General features: G+C 41.6%; 2 protein-coding genes across 3 annotated transcripts; one reads left to right on the top strand and one right to left on the bottom strand.

The window, feature by feature from the left end:
- The first annotated feature begins 257 nt into the window (after nucleotides 1–257).
- On the top strand, nucleotides 258–6,175 carry CTHRC1 (collagen triple helix repeat containing 1). Its single transcript, XM_057408285.1, has 4 exons — nucleotides 258–554; nucleotides 3,214–3,435; nucleotides 4,621–4,837; nucleotides 6,028–6,175. The coding sequence occupies exons 1-4, from the start codon at nucleotides 273–275 to the stop codon at nucleotides 6,168–6,170; spliced, it is 864 nt and encodes a 287-aa protein (XP_057264268.1). The 5' UTR covers nucleotides 258–272; the 3' UTR covers nucleotides 6,171–6,175.
- A 2,086-nt stretch (nucleotides 6,176–8,261) lies between these two features.
- On the bottom strand, nucleotides 8,262–24,445 carry SLC25A32 (solute carrier family 25 member 32). 2 transcript variants are annotated; one of them, XM_057408283.1, is made up of 8 exons: nucleotides 24,256–24,445; nucleotides 19,865–20,015; nucleotides 18,715–18,800; nucleotides 17,508–17,668; nucleotides 11,215–11,328; nucleotides 10,624–10,769; nucleotides 9,706–9,843; nucleotides 8,262–9,383 (listed from the first exon to the last, which is right to left on the bottom strand). In XM_057408283.1, the coding sequence occupies exons 1-7, from the start codon at nucleotides 24,425–24,427 to the stop codon at nucleotides 9,708–9,710; spliced, it is 966 nt and encodes a 321-aa protein (XP_057264266.1). In that variant the 5' UTR covers nucleotides 24,428–24,445; the 3' UTR covers nucleotides 8,262–9,383; nucleotides 9,706–9,707. The 2 variants fall into 2 exon arrangements, with proteins under 2 accessions (XP_057264266.1, XP_057264265.1); XM_057408282.1 differs by lacking the exon at nucleotides 8,262–9,383 and having other exon boundaries at nucleotides 9,686–9,843.
- Between the last annotated feature and the right edge of the window lie 1,138 nt (nucleotides 24,446–25,583).

The following is a 25,583-nucleotide window of genomic DNA, read 5'->3' as shown; positions in this document are numbered from 1 at the left end:
TCTATCCAGCTGCTGCTGTTTTACCACCGTTTCCCCTCACGGTGGAACTCCTGCGGGCCCTTACGGGATTTCTTGGGGGAAAGGTGTTCCCCGCCGCAGGGAGAGTTCCCCAGGCCGGGACGAGGCTTCCCGGTGCTCGGGAGGGCCCGTCCGGGGCTGCCGGCAGCGCCCGGGCCGAGATCCGTGGGGCTGGTCCGAGGGGCGGGAGCCCTCCGGCCCCTTTGCCAATGGCTGCGGGGGGGTGGCACTGGACGTTCCCGCTCGGTTACAGGATGGAAATTCCGGGCCTCCCCGGGGAGGGAGCTCGGGCTCCGCGCTCTGAAAGGCTCATTGATCCCCGCGCTGCCGCTTGGAGCGGCGGACACGGCTTCTGCGCCGCAGCCTCCGGCCCCAGCACCGCGGCCCCGGCCCGCACCATGCCCCGCGCCCCGTGTGTCGCCGCCCCGGTGCTGCTGCTGCTGGCGCTGCTGCTGGCGGCCGCCCCGCCGCCCGGCGGCTCGGAGAGCCCCAAGGGGAAGCAGAAGGCGCTGCGGCAGCGGGAGGTGGTGGACATGGTGAGAGCGGCGGGGTCGGGGCGGCGGGGGCTGGGGAATGGAGCCGCTCGGCCCTTTCAGTGGAAAGGTTGGGGAAAAAAAAAGAAAAATCAGAGGTTTTCGGAAAACCTGTCTGCCGCTGCGGGCCGGGCACCGCCGGGTCCCGGTGCTGCCTGGGTTCTGTCTTGGGTTGTTTTGTCACGCCCTGGTTGTGCTGTGAGGAAGGGTTGGACTGGCTTTGATAGAAACCGCTGGTTTGCGGCGGGTGGGTGCGGGTCTTCCCTTCGTGTTTTCAGGGCCTGCGGCTGAAGCTGGCGTGGGCTCCGCTGGAACCCGCAGTCCCTGCACCTCGGTGGTGATGCTGTTCAGATCCCAAAGGGCCAGTGGATAATAAACGACAAAGAGAGAAATCAGAGTACTCCTCTTTCGTAGCTGTTAGTTACTGCGAAACCCGTATCTGCACGCTTACTGACCCCCCGTTGCCTTGGTGTGGTGTTGATGCATTATCCCGTTTGGCACCTGGGACTGCCGTTCCATTGCAACTAGAAACCTGGATGCACAGGGACTATCCTGTCTCAGGGATAGAAGAAAAGAGGGAGATTTTCCAGTCTTTGGAATGCAGAAAGCAGATGTGAAGCTATTTCTGTGAGTGGCTGGACTGCTGTTCACCTCCTATAGAAAAGCAGTGACAGGGCCATTTCTGCTATCATCTCCAGAGAGATCCCTTGAAGTGATGTGCTGGAAGCATCACTGGTACAAAGCTCCTTCGCTTTCACACCACCTTATTACCCTTTCACTTTAATTGTGGAAATTTTATTGCACAGAGAATAAGGGGTCTGCACACATGGAGATTTTGTTGGAGCAGTGGTTTAGGATCCTCCATTCCTCTTGCATTGCTCCATGCTTTTGGGTGCCACAGAGTAAGCAGCAAAGCTAAAGCCCTTCAGGGCAGCATAAAGGTATGCCCCAGAGGGGATGCTGCCTTCAGTGGACATTTTAAAAGATGTTTTATGCATTTACAGCATACAAAAAGCATGAGTCCTGAGCCTCATCTCCCCCCAGCTCTCCCTGGTTTCCACATCCTTGGCATTTCTGTGGTGAGTAATCACATGTGAAAAGCCAGAGCCAGTCACTGTTACAAGCAGCATCCAATGGAAAAAGAGCAGCAAAAGCAGATAACCAGTGCTGTGTGAAACAAAAATGTCTTTGCATTATTCACATGGTCTCTGAGTCAGTGTGTGCTTTGCCCAGCAGCCTGCTCTCTCCAGCTAACAACTTCTCCATGTGTCCTTCTTGATTATAGCATCCCATTGCCATTTGTCAACAGTGTTTTCTTTGGTGAAGGTACTAAGAGAATGCCAGCATAGATTAGTCCAACTCTCAGTCAACTTCTGCTTACTAGACCTCTTCATACACTCACTCGTTGTATTTGTAGAGTGCCTCCAGCCGAGCCTGTGATGACCATGCTGCTTTTTGCACCAAAGCCCTGGAGAAGGAACAACCCCGGAAGACTAAAGTTGACCAGCCTGACAAAGGACAGAGAGCAGGGGCTGTAGCTTACAGCTCCCATGGTGCAGTAGTGGTATGGTTTGCAGGAAGGAGAATAATTTGCATGGTCATTTCTTTTTGAAACAGGTAGGGCTTAGGTGGTTCAAAACGGATGAAGAGAAAGAGGTGTGAGAAAGGTCAAGAGCAGAATGTAGTTATCTGTGTGGCCTTGGGATGAGATGAAGCAGTCAGTCAGCAGATGGGCAAGAGCATTTAAAGTGAAAGCCCGGCCGTCACCAGCCCTTGCAGGTTCCTGCTCTGTTTCTTTTTTGCTCCCCCAGCTCCACACGTGGGTGTCCCCTAGCATCCAGTGCTCAGGCTGCTGGGGAAGGAGCTCTGGGCTGCACAAACCTTCTCTCCAAGGAGGGCAACCCCAAATCTCATAAGGTACAAAGGCAACGTGTGTTAACTGTGGTTTGGGAGAGTAGTGTTTGACCTTTCCCAATACTGTGATGAGGGAGAATGATAGTATGCTAACCCTACCACGTGTGCCTTCCCACTGCTATGAATGAGGATCCTGAGTTTGGGGTTGTTCCTGGGTGCAGCTTCCCACATCCACATCAACACTGACTTACTGTGTGCACTCTGGAGTCTGACTTATGGGGCATGACTGTCGTGACGTGATTCTGTTGCAAAGAAGGGGTAACAGAAAGAAACCAGCACTAAGCTCTGCTCCCTGCAAAGTTTTCTTCACTGTTTGGTTTTTTGTTTTCATTTTTTTAAAGAAAGGGAAAAATAGCAGTGGAAGCCTATTGGCCAAGACAGTGACACAAGCAATGTTGGGGTAGGAGAAAGTAACTGTTAACATCCAACCTTTTTTTTTGTTTCTGTATTGAAACATTTTGGATCTTCTGAGGTTTTTCCAGCAGGTTTTAATCCTTTGGACACAGCCACATTTTCATTCTAGGATTTATGCATCTTTTCGTAAAATAATCAGCATCTTAATTTATAGCAAATTCTGCTGACATTGCTTATCTTTGAACTTTTTTTTTTCCTTTTCTTCCTCTATGGAAGCATCTTCTTGGTGATCCAGACATCACCTGTCACAGCAGGGCGTTTGTGTTTGTTTGTGTTTAACTTGGTTAGCCTCTGAGTGAGGGATGGAAACAGCAAGATCTGTTCTGTGTTTCAGTACAATGGCATGTGCCTGCAAGGCCCCAGTGGTGTTCCTGGACGGGATGGAAACCCAGGAGCCAATGGGATCCCCGGGACACCTGGGATCCCAGGACGGGATGGGCTGAAGGGGGAGAAGGGAGAGTGCATGCGCGAGAGCATCGAGGAGTCCTGGACGCCCAACTTCAAGCAGTGTTCATGGAGTGCACTTAACTATGGCATCGATCTTGGAAAGATAGCAGTAAGTAAGCTTTGCCACGGATGCTGCGCTACACCAACCACAGCAATCTCAATTTGACTCTGTGAGCTGGGTAGCACCAATCATACAGGTTTCTCCTTGGAACCTTTTTCATAGTCATAGAATGGTTTGGGTTGGAAAGGACCTTAAACATCATCCAGTTCCAACCGCCTGCCATGGGCAGAGGCACCTTCCACTAGACCAGGTTGCTCAAAGCCCCATCCAACCTGGCCTTGAACTGCCAGGGATGGGGCAGCCACAGCTTCTCTGGGCATCCTGTTCCACTGTCTCACCAGCCTCACAGTGAAGAATTTCTTCCTGTTGTTTAATCTAAGTCTCCCCTCTGTCAGTTTAAAGCCATTCCCCTTTGTCTTATCACTTCATGCCCTTGTAAAAAGTCCCTCTCCAGGTTTCTTGTAGGCTCCTCTAGGTAGTGGAAAGCTGCTATGAGGTCTCCCTGGAGCCTTCTCTTCTCCAGGCTGAACAAGCCCAGCTCTCTCAGCCTGTCTCCATAGGAGGGGTAATCAATCACAGTTATGAAGCAATGCCCAGATTGGTTGGAGAAATTTAACTGCTATTGCTGTGCTTAGAGTGAGAATCAACCTTTCTGAGTTAACATTTCTTATTGCCATGTACTTGCAGAACTGTCCCTAGCTTCCCCCATCCCCTGATATCCAGCATTTTGAAGACAGGTAATACCTGAAAACGTTTCTTTTTCAGTTGCGGAGCTTTTAGCAGAGTTTAAGCCTCTCACAGATCCTGTAACTGTTGAATCCAAGATTTCTGTTAACAGAGACAGAAATTGTACTGTCCTCTCATGCAAGGACTTGCATACAGCCTTCAGACAGGTCACACCCCTTTACACGAACCCTGAAATGTAACTAGGTTACTATTTTAACAGCAGATACTATCTAAATAAAATAAGAATTTCCATAATCCCCGTTCTCCATTACCATCTATGAGGTGCTGCTTCTGATTTGCATCTTTGCACCATACAATATTTGCCAGGCTGTACCATTTTCTTCTTTTGTTCTATTTTTTCTAGAGGGAAGGGACTAAAGAGAATAGTGAAACCATTCTGAAATAAACATATTCCTATTATATTCCTAAATCTATTTGCTAAATATATAGAAAATAAATAGGTTAAAACCCAGAGGTTGCTACCAAAGCATTTTTTTCTCCTCTCAGGAATGCACATTTACAAAGATGCGCTCCAACAGTGCTCTCCGTGTTCTCTTCAGTGGATCGCTTCGGCTAAAATGCAAAAGTGCCTGTTGTCAGCGCTGGTACTTCACTTTTAATGGAGCAGAATGTGCTGGGCCACTTCCTATTGAAGCCATAATCTATTTAGATCAAGGAAGCCCGGAGCTGAATTCTACTATTAATATACACCGAACTTCTTCAGGTATGTATGCTGAGACTGCATGAACAGAGATGGAGAAGCCAGTAGCAAATCTAGTTACCAAGTGCCCAGGGTACAGTCTGCCTTATAAACTCAAAAGACTGAAAGGAGGAGGAAGAGTGGCCAGGTAACACTTGTTACTCCTACTCTGCTGTCTCACAGGTGACTATCAACAATATAAGAATTATTTATTAAGCGGTACTTCATTACTGTGGTATTTTTCATGGCACTTACATCCTGCAATTTAGAAATAGAAGAGATTTCTGTCCAGACAGTTCTACTGATCTCTGCTACAGAGACATTCTGTGCTGTTTTAGCATGTGGAGAAACTTCCTTTTTGCCAAGAACAGTGTCATGTCACACTGATACTTGCACATTATCTGTGCATAAGATTTATCCCTCCTGGAATTTCTATTATAATTTCAGGTGGGCACAAATGTACCTCCAAAGTGAAATAGCTGGGAACTATTACTCAGTTGCTAAGCAAAAGGCAAATTAGTGAAGTTACTTCAACATAAAAGGTGACACTAGGAACAGGGGACTAACATCGTCTATACTTTCTCCATTTTCCTCCCTGTACTATTTCATGACTGTGTGAAATCTAACATCTAGAGTTATGATAGGGTTTCTTCATTAAGGCGTAGGACCCACCTGTCTTCATTAACCTACCTCCAACTAGTGGTGCTAGTGGGGGAAAAAAACAAAGGGACAGCAGAAGTGGAACTTTACACAGAAGCAATGAATTAAGAGTGGGAAAGGTTACAGGGTGGCAATCACCTTTGCAGGGCTCAGCTGTGGAAGCCAGTTATGGCTGTGTGCCTATTCCTCCTCCCCATCATTGCTAAAAGCATGGCTAGGTGGGATTGAAGCCATATCCCAGCTACCAGGTAGTGAATTTGGATGTTTACAGATGCAGGTGTACCTCCCATGTAACCATCCTCTGGGTTGTGATCTGCTGCAGGTACTGCAACAGACATCAAGAAGCAGCATGGATAAAGGCAATGCATGACTCTAACCTATGCTACCACATCTCTAATTAATAGTTTTTATTTCGAAAAGTGTTTTCTTCAGGTTTAACTAAACATTATGAGCTTGCAATGCACTGCTGCTCTCAAGTGCTGGTGTCCCTCTTCAGTGATGAAATACAAAGTAGTTGTGTCTGCTGAGGTAACCTGATTTTTGTCTTTAACCAGTGGAAGGTCTGTGTGAAGGGATCAATGCTGGTTTGGTGGACATTGCCATCTGGGTCGGGACTTGCTCAGATTATCCACGGGGAGATGCTTCTACTGGATGGAACTCAGTCTCCCGCATTATCATTGAAGAACTACCAAAATAACTTTCCCTCCCTTTTTATAGTTTCTCTCCCCCCCCTTTATTTTGTACCATTTTCCTCAGAATTTATTTCTGTGGAGTTGCATGCAAGTATTTGAGTGGAAGGCACCAAACTCTTGCATCTGTAGTCTTTGTCTAGCCTTGTTTTGCACATTGCAGAGGCTTTTTACAACAGTCATTTTAGAATATAAATATCAAACCCAAGTTCATTAACTTTTTTAATTCCTTATTTGATGTATGAAAATATACCACCACCATTTTAAGAGTTAACTGTAACTTTTTTATATCAAATAAACAAGACCTTTTACAAACAGAAGATCCAAGCCATTTTATTGACTATTAAAGTTTAAAGTGTTTACATGATGTTATGAAACATAATTTTCTTAGAAGACTTCATAGAAAGTTCTACGAAAGTAAACCCAGATCTTGGCTTTAGCCTTCAGAAAACATATGTAACATCTACTCCTGGTAAACCTGACTACAAAATAGGATGCTCTGCTGTTACACTCTTTTAAGTCTCTCAACTAACTCCCAGTGACTTAACTGTGACCTAGATGACGTGGTGTTAAATACCTTGTTCTGAACGACTTAAGTAAAAATAGACTATGTAAGCTCTCCTTCCCTCTTTTGCTTGTCAATAGACTGAATTTCAGTATAAGCATCTATTATTGGTCTTATTATTGGTTTTGTAACTTTACAGTTACAAAACTTAATTGTTCCAGTAAAATAATTCTCATAGATTTAGCCTTTCAGATTTGTACAATCACTTTGGTGTTAAGTAAAAGCTAGACATATTAAATAGTTTGGAGGATACAGAAATAAGACAGGTTGAAATGCCTTGGCTTTCAAAAAGTGTATTGGTAAAGTGAAAGAATTATGTCACAGCTATTTGACTGCCGTCTCCAGCCTCGACAAATGACAATTCATCATGGCAGCACACCACTAGCTTCGGTGCTTTAAGTGTTTTCTTCCAAATGCAATGAGTGATGAACTATTTGGCTTTTGTTTTTTTTTTAATTTTAAAGATTCTTGAGGGAAACAACAACAGTCATGTTTACATTACAAAATCAACTTTACATTAACAAAATAAAAAAAAAAACCCAACAAGATACAGCATGTATAACATGCAGAAATGTACAGTCTTCCCAGAAATGAAAAGGAAGAAACATTTAATCCGAGATAATTAATTTATTTCAACTATTTAGAATTAAATCTCAGCTTTTTTCTGAGCAGGTTATAAAATTTTCCCCATACATCTCAAATTGGTAGCTCTTGTCTGCAGCTTTTGTGAAGAATGCTAGAGGAACACAGCTGTGGCTAGGAGAGCATTTGGGCTTTCCCAGCTGCAAGCTTATGTGTGATCCTGCTGTAAACTAGCAAATTATACAGCTGGTATTTTGTATCTGCAGAACTGTACTGTTTTCATTGGCTTGGAGGATGGGTTTTAAGGTATCTGGACACAAACAAGTTACTATGAGCTAAGTTATGGTGTGAATTTAGAGAATGTCAGTTAACATACAGTAACTGATTGTATACATGCTTGTAGCCTGTCTTTGCATTTATCCTGGAGCACAAGTACACTAACTCAGGCTAGTAAGTGCACAACTTTTATTCATATGTCTTCACAACATTTCTTGGATTCTCAGTGGCAGAGTTAACTTGGTTATTCATTCTGGGTACTAGAAAACACACAAAACCAAGTAAAAACCCTCCAAAGGCAGAAGAAGTTAGTAGCTGTTAGGGATCTACACAGTAATTTTCATGCTAAACTTCCAGTAAATTTGATCCTCAGCTAAATACACATGGAAACTTTCATAATAAGAAACCAAAGCCAGCCTTAATGGCCACATGCCCTTTTCAGATGAGATTATTAACTGTATCAGTAGAGGGAATGGGATTGTGGAACAGAAAGTATAAATTATTAATAAGTATACACAAAATATGGTATGTGGCAATAGGATCAAGAGGAACAAGCAAGTGGATTGCTGAATTAAGACTAAAAATATTGATCTTAATTAAAAGACAAATTAATTAAAAAAAAAATTAAATTGTAAGATTTTAACTTAAAACTGAAACCAAATCCCTAATCAGTTGCTTTTTTTATGAAAATGCTTGTTTCTACTTTAGGCCAGCTTTCTGTTAAACAGGGAACTTCTCTGTATTCAGGTGTTTTGCGAGACAGTATCCTTCACTCCTTATGAAACTGATTATTTCCCCCACCCCATGGAATGATTTTTGCTAACTTACTTCCTCCTTAGTTAAGTGATGCTTTCTACATACTTCTTAATAACTTCCTACTAACAGCAGAGGCAGTTGTTAGTAATGGCCAGTAATGCATCTTCTTAAAGAAGAACTAAAAAATAAAACAAACCCAAATCTCAAAAAAATTCATATAGTTGACAGCAATTATTGGCATACCAATAAATATCATTATTATACAAATTTACTGAGATGTATTGTAATTTAGTTTATCGTTAAATTAGCAATCAATATATCCTTACAGTCCTTTTCCTTAGACTAAATCAGAAGACATTAATGATCATTTTTTAAGTCCTGTGCACAGTATTTTTTTTACCACTTAAGAGTATTTCCTTTTCCCAGAAAATATTATTGAAAATAAGCATGTTCATGTTTGTTGCAACACTGGTTTGAAAACTGCATCACTATGGGATTACTAGAAAACAAAACTGTTTGAAACGTAAACCTACATTCAAATACACCTTTACTTACTAATATTTGGTCAGATGTATCAGTAACAGACAGAATGTCGCAGGGTGGGGTTGAGAGAGAGGGCAGGCAGGGACAAGAGAGAAAATGAATTCAGTAAGTGGCCAGCGATGCACACAACATATACTTTGGTCTGGTGCTAAAAGCAAGCCAAAAACCACAATGCAAGTCTGTCTGGTATGAGACCAGAACTGGGTTCATCAGACTGGCAGTTATTCAAACCCAAGAATGGACAGCTGTTTTACAAAACAATTCTGAGTTTCCAAACTGCACCCCACCAAGGCAGTGTTTTTCATGTTGGATGAGCAATGGAATCTGGAGCACTCTATATCCTAAAATCTGACAAAACACAGAGGTGGATTCAGAAGACCTTGCTTGTTTCTTCATGAAACTCAGATAAAGATTTAAGAAAGTTCTGCCAGACCCCAGAGTTGCTTTTATATGAAGTTATCCACCTCTGTAGGAGTGGAATCTGACCAACAGTTAAGACCTGTCAAAACACATCAGTCTATTATTCCAGGCAGGCCAGGATGAACTGAATTGCTGCACAGTTGCCTTCACCCAGTCACAGTGCTATTATTTCACAGTTGCAGAGACATCTGTTTCAAGCAGGCAGAGCTGATTCAGAGAAGGCAGCAGCAATACAAGAACATTCAGCAGAAGAGATGTTGGCAGGGTTTTACTATCTCCATGTTCTTTCCTCAAAACACTAGATCAATTCATGGTGTCAAAGATGTCTGCTGAACTAAATCTCTCCCAGACCACAAATACAAAAAATAAAGGATAGATTCCTTATGAACACAAGCTCCTACCTTTAACTACTTTCTTTCCTAAAACCAAGTAAAAAACCAGACACATTTTCATAAACAACAAAGGTAATGCAGCAGGCAGGAGTCACTCTGATCACATTGGGGATAATTCCTTTGTAAAATCCATGAATTCCTTCTTTCCTTTAAAGACAAAGAAAAACATTTAGTTTTAATTAATGTATTTAATTGAAATCAGACATAAAACAAAGCCTGGAATTTTTCTTCTTGCACTCCGAGAGAACTACTTCAGGTAAGAGTAACAATTTCAGAGTAATTTCTTCCTATACTGTTTACAGAGCCATAATATATAAAATCTTAACCCATCACTGGCTGCATACTGCACAGATGGCCAACCTTAGTAACTACAGAGCTCTGTGTGAAAACTCTCACATGCCCTGTGGAGATGAGGGAAGAAGGTTTATGAGAAGATACACACAGGTGTGAGGTAGGGGTTCTCTAAAGGTCCTACCAGAAGCTAGGACTAGACTACAAATGCAGTCAGGCCCCACAGTAACCCAGGGACATCCATATAAAACAGCTGTGGCTAGTTTTCATTTCCTCCTGCCAGGAATCTGGATTACCCACAACTCCCAACAGTACAACACTGCTGTCATACTGTTTAAGAGCCCCAACACAGCCAACTCAATGTTATTTTTTAACTTGTAAGTGAAATTTGGTGAGGAAGAGAGAAGGGAGACAGAATAAACAACAGAAGCCTACCACTGACCCTCTCCTATCTCCTCCCTTGTCCTTAGATTATTGCTGTTAGTGGCAACTTGCACAAAATGGCTTTGTACAGCTAATATTTTGTTTGCTCAGAACTGCACTGATTCTGCAAGTTGGCATGGAAACCAGTAAACATAGCTCTGATTCTGTAAGACTCACTTTCTAAGTCATAAGCTTTTAATTCTGCATGCCTACCTCCATGTCCTGCGGATCACGTCAAACACACCAGAATACGTATTATGTTGATCTTGAAGACGAGCTCGCACAACCTGATAGGGATATGTTGCTGACACAGCAAAAATTTTGGATACAGCTGCCATCATTATGTACTCCACAGTGTTCTAAAAGCAATAAAAATTACCATGCTTACTTTAAGTATGGTTTAAATTACTGAATTTCCCCAAATCTACTTTGATTTTTAAATGTTGAACTAAACAATACTCTACATTTTTCCCCCAACTACTTTTGCCCAACTTGCACCTGACCAGTTTTCTAAGCGTTTAAGACCACCATCTATGGTTTCACAAAGTAAGACAAAAAACCCCATTCCTCTCTCTACAATTCTCAAAACACTTGCCAAAATAAGAAGTTGGCGTCCCTATAGGAAAAGAGCACTAATCAGTTCCTTGATCCTAAAAGGTGAAAAAGTATTATTTCCTTCTGTGTTCTACATTCCAATTAAAGCAGCAATACTTTGTACACTTGGCTGCACTACAACCTCGACAAATGGAATAAATTTATGCTTATTCACATGCCACAACACATTCTTATTCTCAAGAACTGTACCAATTTTGTGTCTGACACTCTGTTTCTGTACTTGTTGTATCTCAGTTTCAAATCCTCATATGCCATGAACTGAAGTGCTCCATGTGAAGTTCCAAACAGACCAGGCACAAATCCCTAGAAAAAGGAATAAAACAAGGCTAAACAGCAATTCCCAAGAACTATACAACTTGACAAAGCTCAGTTTACACATGTAAGTATGTCCTCCATTATTTACAAATCGTGACTGCACAACTCATCATTGTGCACTATGACTCAGAGCCAATTCTGTGTTGATATTCTTAATGGCAGACATCAGACACAAGTGTAATAAATGTACTTTTCTCCAAATGACATACAAGCTAAAAACACCTAATGAGTAAGCTAAAACAAGTGGCTAAGGGACTCCTTCTCATAGAACACAAGCACAGGTTTTAAAAAGATGGCAACATGGATCAGGATTCTAAGAATATTAATCAAGCTGCAGTCTTGCAAATGTGCTGCTCAGTGCCTGCCCCTTTCCAGGACTGACACTGAGCTGTTCAGTTCCCACCCAAGACTGTTAAGGCAATGATGGAAGCTGGCATCTCAGTGAGGAGGGCCATCAGCAGTGGAGGTACAAAAGAATTCTTGGTCAAGTCCTGGAGACAGATATGCACATGTGTGTGTGTATACAAATGTGTATGATACACAAACATTTCCATACTAAAAATGTGTGTATGTATAGAATCATTTGGGTTGAAAGAGACCTTTAACATCGAGTCCAACTGTAAACATAATGCTGCCAAGTCTACCACCAAACCATGTCCCTAGGCCCATCATGTACACGCCTTTTAAATATGTTGAGGGATGGTCACTTAACCTTCTTCCCTGCACAGCCTGTTCAAATGCTTGACAACCTTTTTGGTGAAGAAATTTTTCCTACTACCCAATCTAAACATCCCCTGGTGCAACTTGAGGCCATCTCGTCTTGTTACTTGGGAGAAGAGGCTGACACCCACTTCACTACAACCTCCTGTCAGGTAGCTGTAGAAATCGAGAAGGTCCCCAGAGCCTCCTTTCCTCCAATGCTAAATGACCTCAGTTCCCTCAGCTGCTCCAGCACCTCAATGTCTTGCACACACAGACAAAGCGAAAAGTTCAAGGGCACACAAGGACTTATGGATGACTTACATTAAAGAAACAAATCTAAGATTCAGATCAGTTTGAGTGCATTCCTCACCCTGCTCAGAGTACATCCCAAAACATCCCAGCAGGGTTTTGCAAAGCGGTCTGTGAAATGTTCCCCATTTGTAAGAGGCAGTAATGGACAGTAAGAGTACAATACGAAAGTATTCAGAAACCTTTTCTTTCAAAAAAGTTGAAATGAAGGGTAAAAGGAGGTATTTTCTGAAGCGCCTCTACAAGAAACAGAAGGTTTCTTTTGGAGAAGGATTAGCTCAGTTGAAATGAGTAAGACAGCTGCATGAGTTCTGACAAGTACTAATTCTTTTTTTGAAGAGTTGGTCAGTTACACTGGAAAAATACAAATAAATGGGGAATTAATTATCTTGGCTAGAAATGACTTAAGGGAGCCAAAAGCTTCCTGAAAACTGTTGCAAAGGGATGATTACAATGGAGTAAGTGATCAAAATGTGGGTAAAAGGACTCAAAGAAACAGAATTTTCCCCTAAATACTGGCATTGAATAGTTTTATCTTATTTGCCATGATCCATTCAGATACAACAGAGGAATTAAAAGATGTGTTCAGAAACAAAACTCTGTATTAGACTAAACAGGAAGCCCAGCATGTTGAATAAAGATTTATCAATATACTACTAAAAACCTAGAAAAGGAGAAGAAAAAGAGAAGGGATCCTGGTAGAAGTCCACTGGAACAGTGCAACAGGACAAAATGATATATTATTCCATAAACTCCTAACTTACAGGAAAAAAAACCCAAATCCTAAAACCACAGCAGGCATAAAAATTGCACAGACCTTCTGCCACTTCAGAAATTAGCTCTCTTTAAGTTTCCAATGTTATACACATTCAGGAAGGGATTTTCTTCTCACAGTAGAAAACAATGACAATGAATGAATAATCAGTGACCATGAAAGGATGAAATGCATTAAGGGCTGGCTAAAGTTGTTGGAAAAAAAACCCTACTTCCCCAAACGAGAACAAATGGAATTAAACCAAACAGTTACGTTTTGTCAACTGTGAGCATAATCATAGAATTTCTGTGAAGTCTGAAGACAAAGGGCCACAACAGAGGGAAAAGGACAACTTTGTTTTTCAGAAATCCTGGATTAAAAAAGAAAAATTAACCAGTAATATAAAAACAGAAGAGGAGGAACAAAAAAAACCACCCCAAAATTATCAGAAGTATCAAAGAAAAAATTATTTTGGTCAGCAGAACAAGGACCAGTATGAAATTTACATAATAGCAAGGAAAATCTTCACAAATTTTGCCTGTGAATAGACAACAAAACCGCTCAAAGACAAAGTAACTACTCTTTACTTGGAAAGAATTAGAATGATGTATTTATATCACAGGAGAATGAGGTAATATTCTCCCCAACAACAAAAGAATGTTAAAAAACATTTAAGAGCGCTAAACTCTTTAAATTTAAGCCAGCAGATCTGGATAATTTGCACCCAAGAGTCCTCAAGCATCTACTGATGATACTTGCTAAATGAGTACCAGCACACTCTAAGTCTTGTGCTGATGGGGAAAGCTTTCAGAGACTGAAGGACTTTTAATGTTGGGCCAATGTTAAAAAACACATGTAAAAAAAAAAGTGTTCTTATGGAAAAATGTTTCAAAGCAAAACTGCTTTCCTCACAGTAAATGAAATATGTTGGCTTAGGAAATTTTAGAAATATTCTCCTATTCTGCTTTCTCATTCTTACAATTTTACACAAAAACCTTAATTGCCACAAAATTTGATAGAATTTTATGTTTATTTTTCATTTGAAATATGACTGTAAAGGTAAATTTTAAAATAATTTACCTTTATGTACTTCTTGTTATTTTTTTGCTTTAATATTCAAAACATATCTTCAGAAGATTTTTGCCATGAGGGCTTGATAGGATCAGTGGTTGCTCAAAGAAGTCCTGCTTGAATTCTCTTTTGGAGGATTAAAACAATAGACAGAATTAATTTTATAATTAGAAATTTAGATGGTAAAGCATATAGTTCTGAACAGTAGACAGTGGGGAAAAAAACCTGTGTTTTAAAGGCAGCTTGAACAGCTCTAAGCGTAGAAGATTCAGGACAAGAGAGAAATGTCCTATGGTTAGTGTTTCTAAGGTTGCCATTCACAAGGAAAAGGAACATAGGCATATGTACACACTGGAAAGCCTATGCTTGGTAGAGAACAAGCTTCATTTGGCCATGTGGTACCCACACTGCTGCCTGAATGGTTGGAGAGTGCTCACACCAGAGCAGCCTCTGCTATATGTGTTGACAGAATGCAGCAGATTGTCTTTGTAATGTTTGGCATGCTGAGAACCCAAATGAAGACAATACTAAAGACCAGTGGTATCAGAATGGCCTGCTCTGACAACTTGTGCAGAGAGACACTGGAATTACGTCATTATCTCCATATGTATCTCAATTCCTTCATAGTGCAAAATTCTACCATCTTTTATGTGAAAGTCACTTGTGCTTCTATCTATCTGTGGAATCTGGAAGTAAAGTTAAAATCAAGATGGCCAAATCTCAGTGGATTTTGCTGGATACAAGTACACATAGAAAGTCACTTAGCTTACAAGCTACACATTTGCAAGAAGAAGAAAAATAGCATAAGCAAAATAAATAGAGCTAAGTGCCTTAGGTAATCATGGACTGGAAAAAATACTTTATTGTCAGAGTACTGGATCTTGCCTACCAAAGGTGAAATGACAGTACAAAAGCGTCCAATTTCATTTGGTAACAAGCACGCATTAATGCTAGGATTCTGTTGTTGTTAGCATACTGTATTGTTACTTGCAGTATTGATGACTACATTTTTTTTAATGTCCGTATTTTTTCTGCATTTCCTGTTTATTTTACAGTAGCTGTATTCCTAATTGCTGCTTCTACATCTTCGCTGAAACTTAAAATACAAATACAGAAACATGGAGGGCAGGAAGAATGTTAGCTGCATTCTTGATTGATGTTTTAGTAGTCAGTCACTCCAGACTAGGCATCTAACAGTTTTTCAACAGTTCAGAAATTTTTATGTTTTTTTCTTAAAGTGCCATTTCCTACAATCTTAAGATTATTTTACATTTGGTCTCTCCTGCCTTACACTTGAAAAGAACCATACAGCACTCAATGCAGATGACATTTAACTTCATGGCAAAGTGATTTTTAGAGATCAGATCTCCAAGAGATCTATAGGTGTGTTCAAATTTCATAACCCAAGCTGTTTTTTTCTTAGCCTGGTATGCAGCAGAGCAGCTCTGTCCCCAGTCATCTAGGGGATGAAGACCAAAGGACAAAGCCTAATGATGGTGGGGAAGATCACTGACTAGATTACTGGGATAATCGGTGAAGGAAAGGCTCCTGCCTTTTCAAAACCAGGCCAAGTTCACAAACAAGTTATTGAGAAACACAGCTTTAGATGAACTATAGTTTAATGAATGAATAATACCCACAGAGCTAATACAGACATCTTTGATCCCTGCTAGAAAAATCAGTGCATCCTGACATTAAAAGTCTTGTGCCCCAAAGGACTTAAAGGAATTTCTCAGACCAGTAACAGCACCTTGTGCAACAGAGAGCAAGATATGGAGATGTTTGGAAAGAAATACCATTCTAATCTCAAATTCAGCAGAAGAAATTACTTTCAGATTTTATTTCCAACTTGTGGTGGTATTCTCTGAGATTCCCTTATTTGCTATAAGGAACTCTACCTGAAATTAAGATTGATTATGAGGAAAAAGAAGACATTCATGTGGACTACAGCTGCTGCAATTTACAGAAATTAACAAAACTTCAGCTGTCATATTTCAAATAAAGCAAGAAAGAGAAAAAATAAAAACTCCCCCAAAACCAGAAAATGGAGGAAGTCTAAGGCATGTGCAAGTCAAAGAGTCACCCAAAGAGGTACCAATTTCCCTAGCATAGACAAGGTTGAGAAAATCCTGATGTCAAGTCAAAGTTGCACAGTGTGCACAGATACATAGGTCACTCAGGACCTATGTAGGTCACCTGCTCTGCAGATTTAAGCAAGTAATTTGCTCTTTCAAAGGAAGTATGTGCTTTAATTCCTCACTTACAGATCTACACTACAAAGAAGTGTCTAGTGCCAAAGGCAACACATACTACATGCATGAATAATCTGAAAAGTAACTCAATGGAAGGACATCTTAAAGCCTAACAGATGCAAGAAAAACACATTTATCAACTTGGAACAGAGCAGAAACCCAGCCAGGCAAATCAGAAATCCTGACAATTTCAATTTAGGAATAAGCGAGGTGCCTTGCTTCTGGTGTCAGAATTTGGCATTCCCTAGTATGTGGCATAGTAGTCTTTCAGCATAGGAATGATTCTAATTTTTACTGCAAATAAAATAAGCTAATATTCAGTAATCAGGACAATTCCCAAGAGATAGTGTTCTTGTTCTATAACATTACTTGCAAGAGAGCCTGATTGGACTAAAACAGGTTTCTTCACACCTTCTAATGTCTTGATGTCATGGCCTGAAGGAAAGAGGAGGCAAAAAGTCCAAATCCAGTTGCCATCTGTTTCACTAAATTAAAGGGAATAAACCCCCCCCACATACGCAGACCATATTTAGAAGTCTGAAAATTTTATGGATCTAGGGATGACAGATTACAGACCTCAATAACTAGAGGGCAAATGTGCAGTTGTGAAACCATCCATTGTGGAATTAAAAATTAGCAACTGCTTTAGTCATAATTTATGTTCCACAAGATGTCAGAAAGCCAGAGATAAGGGATGAAATGGAAAAAAGCACTAGCAACAAGACATATTACGCTACTGCTGCCCTCCTTATCCTAATAGTAATTATTGGAAGGCTCAAAAAATTTAAAAAGCAGCTTGTGGTTTACTCTCATTTTAGCATTATCATCCAATAGAAGATGGCTTAGTCATAAACCTTATACTCTATTCTTCAGTGATTTCCTACATTTCAACAGTGTAATAGCTTTTCTTCTGTTTAAGCCTTTTTGCTGCAGCTCTTCAGTGGGAAAGAAGACTCACAGAATAAAAGTGAGCTAATATAGAAATGACTTGCATTTTTTCTGTAGATGAGTATTTACAAGTCTCACCATGCTACTGACTTGTGCCAGCCAATCCTGGAAGTTTTCTTAAACTGTATTACCTTGTATAAGCCACGTACGCCTTCCACCTTGTATATCTTTATAAGAGCATCAAACATTCCTCTGTATTGTCGTTTTGATGGGTCGACACCAGCATTATATTGTAGCACGAGTCGCGTCTTTGTTACCCATATTGGGTTGGTAATGCAGAGAGTCATGGCTCCTGAGGACAGAAGTTAGAGTGGTTGGTATGCTAACTCCAAAGCTTGTCCAAGTTTGTTCAGTCCAATATAACACAGGCTTCTACAATGACAAAGTTACTTACCTTACAAGAGTACTCGCACTACTTAAAAAAGATGACGTTTATGCCCACCATTGTTTCCTCTCTCTGCCTTCAAAGCTCACAATCAAGCCCCACCTACTACTCCTGCAGAGCATACAGCTTTTTGCATATTCCTAGTACATTCCCTTTTTTGCCTCACTGTTTCACAGTATGTAGCGTAATCTGTAGTAGATAGGAACCTAAGTAACTTCTTAATGTACTCCTGATTATTCAGGTTATTTTTCAGGTATACAATGGTTCAAAATTTAATGGACACTTCAGTCATGAGAAATTTGCTTAATCATACTGGTAGGTTTATACAAGCAACCTGCTACAGCTTTATAGGTTATTGAAAATACAGCTGTAAATTACTGTTTTTTACATTAAACAATATGCCTTATATTTCAACATAACACCCTAATAAAGTCTTCATAACTGCCTAGATTAAATACAACACAGAAGCATGGACAAGAACATATTAAAAGTCTTGCAGATATAAATTGTATTTTTATTTTAGATGTTTAGTTTCTAAGGAAACTTGGACCACAGGTAAAGACCAATTCATTTATTCTATTAACTTCAATTGGCCTTCTCTTTTCCAGGTCTAAGTGTTAAACATTTAATGAATTAACACGCCAATAGCAGCTACAGTTATATTTTGGGATTCAATATATTATTAAGTATGGAAAACACTTATATACAATGAAAACAAGGTCAAAAAGGATTTTGACAACTGCTGCTTCTAAGCAAAACTGAAGAGACCACAGTGATCCATCTATTCATCTTAGACATCATTAATTTATTTACAGACAATAACTGACTGCATTTGGACTCGAACACTTTACATTTGCCACCTGTAATAAAAAGCAGCACTGACACACAAAGGCAGGGAGCAACACACAGAAAGGCTAGAAGCAAACACTAGTCTTCTCTGCATTTAAACTCACCAGCCTCTGCAGCTGACACTAGGTGTTCAGTTGCACTAAGACTTTCCAGCTTCCCTTCCTTCTTGTAAGCTTTGATGGCATTGTAACTGGGAAATGTAAAATATATTTTAGTAATAGTGAAAACAGATTTACATCACTTAACCTACAAACGGCAAAACATCTCACTTAAGATAATGGAAAACATTAGATGGTACACAGCCTTTGAAAACAAATATGTAAGTAAATGGTATTTGTTTAGTTGATCAATTGATCTCTGAGCAGTCAGCTTTTTAAACTGAACTATGATAATACATAACCTAAATTAATAAAGTATTACTACTGTTAGTATCAGTGGGACACATATTGAAGTATCTGTTGGATCTCAAGACTTCTAAAAAAACCCAATTAGATAGCCTCCTTTTTATTGAGAGCAACAGTGACAGGTATCTGTCTTCTAACTTAGAAATACACTGAGCTTTCTTCTCTTGATCCAGTTTCCACTCTTTGCGGATTGAAATATTGTTAACAGGAGCTCAACCACAGTAGGAGCGTACAGCAAAGCTTGAGGACTGAAATAAACAGTAACTACTGACAAGGTTTTATAAGCATACCAACTAAGTGTTCCCTAAAGTATTACAATTAATAAAGGTCAGCAGTAAATCACATCAGAGTTGCACAGCTAATAAAGTAGAGAAAAATGAATATTAACAAATGGGTTTATAAGCAAAGCCCAACAATTCACAGAAACAATGAGAGACCCAACTATCACTAAAAATATTAAAAATTAGTTAAACATTTAGCTCGATCATGTTCTCCAATTCTTAACATGTCGGGTTAGGCTTTTATTTTTTGTGAGGTTTTAAGCACAGTGTACTGGCACTTTTAGGGGATTCTTCATGACTGATATCGCAATCTCTCAAGTTCCTTAGCATTTTCACAGCATAAAGGGAATGCACTGTACTTGACAAAGTAAGTCAAAATCAGGTCTCTGACTCAAACTACTTAAATTCTAAACCAGCAAGACATAATTAAGGGTAAAAGACATGGACTTACAAAAAGAATTACAAGTTTATAAGCCACGTAGCACATTTTTACACCCCCCAAAGAAGATGCAGTGTATATCTGAACATTACAAACTGCAGGAAATGACACATTTTACAGTTCTACTTACAAGAAAAAGTAAAGTCCCCAGGAAGCCCCTGCTCCCAACATGTTTGGCGTTACCCCTTGATATAAGCCTCGTAGTCCTTCATGCTTCCAGACAGTGGTCATACAGTGCAGAATCCCATTGTATTTTGGCCTCAGCTCCAATCCATCGTTTACTATGAAAGAAAGCAATTACATTGAAAAAAGAACATTTCAGGAAGTCTGAAGCAGCTCAGCTGTGTAAAAGGTTCCACAGAAGTACAAAGACTGCAAAGCAAGCTGCAGATGAACATGAAATCTAACTGATCAGCTGTATTTTAAAATTATCCTTTTAAAAACGTGCAAGAGTTTGGGTTTACAACTTTGTAAATCTACGCTTAAAGAAAAAAAAAAAAAAAAGCAAAAAGAAACACAAAGATGAAGAAGACCTTTTAAGCTCTGCAAAAGGAAAGGAAATGCTAAATAAATGCACTGCTATACACTTTTGGTGAGCAGCAGCATTGAAGTTGTTTGTCTCTTCTTTTTAGCACTCCAGCAATTTTACATCACACTTCAAGTAGTACGTGTGGGATCTTTGACAACACATTTCTATAAGGACTTTACACAAGCCCCAAATAACACTTTTTAAATTCAATCTTCCCCTTTAAAATGTTTTCTGAGCATTTTCAATGCGTCATGCCTTACTGATTCCAAAGTCTTAAAATCAAAAGATTTTACTAGTTTCGTGGTTTAAACCCTAGTCAGACAGCTTGTTCACTCACTCCCAGTGAGTGGTGCCAGGCTGAGAAGCAATCGAGGCCCGCCCCGCCCCCCCCCCCACCGGGGCTCTCCCCTTCCCTGCTCCCGGAGTAATGGGGAGGAGGATTGAAAGAGTGCAACTCCTGCGGGTTGAGACAAGAACGGTCCAGCAACCGATGTACAACACAAATCACCACCGCTACCACCAACTATAACAATGATAAGAGAAGATAACAAGGGAAGAGAATACGATACCACCGGCCAAGAAACGAGTCCCACCTGGAAGCCCGTGTCCTTCCGGGTAACTCCCATTTACCCCTGTCATGGTTTAAACCCAGTCAGGCAATTAGTTCACTCACTTCCCCCCTTCTTTCCTTCCCCTCACTCCTGGAGGGATGGAGAGGAGAATCAAAAAGAATGCAACTCCCACAGGTTGAGATAAGAACAGTTTAGTAACTAAGGTATAACACAAATCACTACTGCTACCACCAATAATAACAATGATAAAGGAAATAACAAGGGAAGAGAATACAACACCTCAGCACCAGCCAACTGATACCTCGCCCCCTCCCAGCCCAACCAAGCACCAACCGATACCTCCTCTAACCCCGCAGACTACCAGTCCTTCCGGCTAACTCCCAGTTACATCCTGGGCATGACGTGCTGTGGTATGGAATACCTCTTTGGTCAGTTTGGGTCAGGTGTCCTGTCTCTGCTTCCTCCCGGCTTCCCCTCCTCCCTGGCAGAGCATGAGACTCAGAAAGTCCTTGGCCAAACCAAAACATCGCTATCAGCTCTGTTCCCAGGCCGAAAGTCAAAACACTGCACTGCACCAGCTACCAAGAAGGAGAAACATGACTGCTACTGCTGAACCCAGGACAACCCCCCACCCCAGGCATGACGTGCTGTGGTATGGAATACCTCTTTGGCTAGCCTAGGTCAGGCGCCCCGTCTCTGCTTCCTCACGGCTTCCCCTCCTCCCTGGCAGAGCATGAGCCTCACAAAGTCCTTGGTCAGGGTAAACATCACTTAGCAACAACCGAAAACATCGGCTTCACCAACACTGTTCCCAGGCTGGAAGTCAAAACACAGCACTGTACCAGCTACCACGAAGGAGAAACATGACTGCTACTGCTGAACCCAGGACAACCAGAACACTCAAAGATTATTTCCAGCAAAACTTCCTGTGTTCTCCTTCTATTCTCATTGGATGGATTTGTGGAAAAACACCAAACCAATACATTCTCCCACCCAATAACCAAACAGCTGGTTATCCGAACATTCAGAAAATATCACTGTCAAAAAGATAAAACCAGGCAAATTCTTGTCAGATTTCTTTTAGAACTCAGAACAGAGATGTTCACACAATTTAAGAGTGTTAACTGCTACTGCTCCTACTGTAGCAGCAAAAGAGTAAGTTGATTACTGATGACGTGTGATATGGCACATGGGGAGATGACAAGCTGGACCAGAGGGAATTCCAATCAGAACATTTTCTCCATGAGAATAATCAAATACTGGAACAAGTTGCCTGAAGAGGTATCGTTGGAGCTACTCAAAACTCCAGCACACAAGACTGACCAATCCGGCCTATACAGACCTTACCTGAGGAAGGAGTGAACTCCACAGCTCTTGTCTGACCTAAATGACTATGATGCCAACACAAGAGCAGCTTTCATTCTTTAAAGATATAAGGATAGATTGCAGTTTTACTGAAAATTAATCTCAAAGTTTCACACTCAGCACAGTTTTTGTGTCCCAAACAAGATTAATCCTTGTAATCGTGAATTTCTGTTTTCTGTTCAGTGCCACATTTACTATTAATTCTCCTTTAAACCTGGTGTGCAGTCCTGTATGTTGCAACAGACTTTAGGACTAAAGACAAAATGTTTTTTCTGAGCACAGTGTGACAAGGCCTCAGCACCTTGACAATCACCCAAAATTAAAAGACAAATGCCTCCTTTCTCCCTCCTGAATGAGCCCTGCTAGACCTTTCCCAACGATCTTTGGGGTTTTTTTTGACCATGTTGCCGTTAGGTCAGATTTATAAACACATTGAACAACATGGGAAATCAGAGATGTTAATTAAAGTCTGTCTGTCAATGATGCTACTAGAATCTTCACAATGTTGCTATCAGCTTTTTACTTCCTTTTTTTTTTAACTTACTTTTACTTTATATTCTGGTATCAGCTCTTACTTTCTGGTTTGAAGACAAAACACAAGAATTGTTATTTTCAAACCAAATGAGCAACAGACCTCCAGAGATCACCTAATCCACTCCTCTGCTCAACACAGATGTCAATAGATCAGGTTGCTAGTTGTATCTCCAGTTGGTTCCTGAATGTTTCCAGGACTGAAGAAATTACAGTTTCTCTGGGTAACCTCTACCAGAACTAGACCACTCTGACAGTAAAAATCCTCTTTCCTAAAGTAACTGGAATTTCCCATGTACCCACTAATGCCTGTTCCTTCTTGCCCTACCCTCCAAGAAGAATCTGGCTTCACCTGTGTCCCCCAATCACACAGTCACATGCTACAATAATGTTTCCCCTCAGCCTTCTCTTCATGAGGATGAACCGATCCTGATCCTGGTCCATCATCAGCCTATCCTCCTGTCATGTGTCCTGCCATCTGATGGCCTTCACTGGAATCATGCCAGTCAATGCCTTCCATGTGCTGGTGAGCCCCAAACCAGACACAGTACTTCAGACGCAGTCTTACAGGTGTGAGACAGAGAGAAAGCTGCTGGCTACACTCTTCATAACACAGGCCCAGGACGTACTCACAGTAGAGTATGCAAGGCAAGTGTTCAACTCAAATTTTGCAAAAAGCCTGTTTGGAAATATAATGCTTCAATGTTTTCTAAAACTTCTCTGTGATAGCTCATTATTTTTGAGATCTAAAGCAACCATGGATTTACTTAAAATAACGATCCAAAGATACAGCAAAATGTTTTAACCTCTATAAAAGAAAACATGACAAAAGGGCACCACGTTTCTCATGTTAACAGTAAAATCACTAGGGAGAAGCTGACACGTTTCCCTGCAGAACACCGAAGCAGTTGGGAGTTTTCTGTAAAACAATACCTCTACTGTTAACATCCAAGATTATTATCACACTATTGTTATGCTTTGAACACTGAGAGTCGTTGGCATAAAGGTGAACTTTGAACGTTGGCTTGAAACCATCCGCCAGTCAAAAAGAGCCAATCTTGCTGTGTCCTATGGCACCGATGGTCATGAAAGAGAGGGAGAAGCCTAGCCAAGTCTGCCTGAAAACAGGCTCTGAGGCACCACAGCACATATTTTACAGTTCCTGGAAATGACAAGAAAATTAATTTTTGGACGTGGGGCGGGGGGAAGGGGGGCAGAGAACCACAGAATATCCCTTCGGCTTACGGCCTGTTTATTCAAGCCGTGGGGCTAACTGCCAGCGCCGGCCGCTCATGCCGCCGCACAGAGTCTGGGCAGAGGCGTAAGGGCTCATCGGCTGTACAACCGCTCAGAAACAAGCCGGTGGATCGCTGGCTTGGAACCGGCGAGCCTGGCGACATGTATGCGTTCGTGGCACAAAGCGCGGTGCGTGCCCGGGGAGAGCCGGGCTCGCGGGCTGTCCCTGCCTGACCCCGCCTGCGGCAGCGCGGGACCCGCAGCCCGCGCAGCCCAGCCGGGCCTCACCTGCGAAGCGGATCTTAACGAGGTCCAGGGGGTGCAGCACGAGGGTGGAGAGGACGCCGCCGCTGAGCCCCGCCGCCAGGTTCTCCAGCTGCACGTGGCGGAGCAGGGACGGCGCGGGCGGCGGGGCCGCTACCGGCTCGCGCACGGAGCACGCGGACCCCGGAGCGCTCATCGCCAACGGCGGCAAAGGCGGCCGCGACGGTGGAGCGCGCTGGGAATGCCGACAGCGCGGGGTCGGGGGAGGTGGGGTGGGTAGCCACGGCTCCGGCACGCTGAGGTTGCTCTTAGCGTTACCTGGGCCACCCTTAGCAGTCTTGTGGGCTTATTGCCGGTTTTCTCCTGATACATCTCGTCCTGCTTCTTGTGTGTCCCTCGTTAAACCTGGCAAAAATCGCATAGGTTTTGTACTTACTTTAGATGCAGCAGCTGTAGCCTGGTAGCTGAGATTATAGAATAGTTCAGGTTGGAAGGGACCTTAAAGCTCATCCAGTTGCAACCTCCCTACCACCGGTAGGGATATCTTCCACTAGACCAGGTTGCTCAAAGGGCTGTCCAGCTTGGCCTATGAATACTGTCAGGGATGGGGCAGCCACAACTTCCCTGGGCAACCTGTACCAGTGCTTCACCACTCTCACGGTGAAGAATTTCTTCCTTATATCTAACCTATTTCTTCCCTGTTTTAAGTCTGAACCTATTGCCCTTTCTGCAATTGCTACAGTCCCTGATGAAGAGTCCCTCTTTGGCGTATTTGTAGGCCCCCTTCAGATACTGGAAGGCTGCTATGAAGTCTCCATGCAGCCTTCTCTTCTCCAGGCTGAACAATGAGGTGAATGAGGGCTTTCCACACTCTGTCCTGCTCATCCTCCACAGATCTTATCCTACACAGTCGTGGCAGTTTCACCTCTGTAATATTATAGAAATGAAGTTTAGCTTCTACCTGATGACAGAGTTTGTGAAACAGCCCTTTGTCAGAAAGAGCAGGACTAAAACTTGGCATATTTAATGCACTAAATCAAACTGGTTTGGGTAGGATAATAGACCTGTGTTATTTTAAATTGCCCGCGCTTCATTATTAGATTCAATTAGAGGTAGGTGCAAAGCAGCATCTCAAATAATTTGTTCTAGTTATTTAATTGTGGTTATATATATATATATAACATGGAAAAATACTATTGAAGTTACCCACTGGGACGGTAGCTGAATATATTGTAGTTTTCCAAGTGGGATTTGTATGTAAGCTGTTAAATTTTGTCATGTTGCAGAAGTGATACCCAACTTTTGTCTCTTTCGTCAGAGATTTTAGAGGTTCTGATATGCATCAAATAGTC

The sequence above is a fragment of the Pezoporus wallicus genome, unplaced genomic scaffold, assembly GCF_028554395.1.
Source record: "Pezoporus wallicus isolate ANWC-B61680 ecotype Strahan unplaced genomic scaffold, APGP_CSIRO_Pwel_v1 contig_3815, whole genome shotgun sequence".
In the NCBI taxonomy this organism is placed as follows: domain Eukaryota; kingdom Metazoa; phylum Chordata; class Aves; order Psittaciformes; family Psittacidae; genus Pezoporus; species Pezoporus wallicus.
This window is presented reverse-complemented; position numbering and strand designations above follow the sequence as displayed.

Bases quoted from the DNA above. Each gene is read 5' to 3' on its own strand.
- CTHRC1 (XM_057408285.1), top strand. From the start codon at position 273: ATGGAAATTCCGGGCCTCCCCGGGGAGGGAGCTCGGGCTCCGCGCTCT. The intron at 555-3,213 runs GTGAGAGCGGCG...TCTGTGTTTCAG, and splicing joins AGCGGGAGGTGGTGGACATG to TACAATGGCATGTGCCTGCA. The intron at 3,436-4,620 runs GTAAGTAAGCTT...TTCTCCTCTCAG, and splicing joins TCGATCTTGGAAAGATAGCA to GAATGCACATTTACAAAGAT.
- SLC25A32 (XM_057408283.1), bottom strand. From the start codon at position 24,427: ATGAGCGCTCCGGGGTCCGCGTGCTCCGTGCGCGAGCCGGTAGCGGCC. The intron at 20,016-24,255 runs GTGAGGCCCGGC...TTTCTTTCATAG, and splicing joins CGTTAAGATCCGCTTCGCAG to TAAACGATGGATTGGAGCTG. The intron at 11,329-17,507 runs GTAATACAGTTT...TCCTTTTTCTAG, and splicing joins GCGTACGTGGCTTATACAAG to GGATTTGTGCCTGGTCTGTT.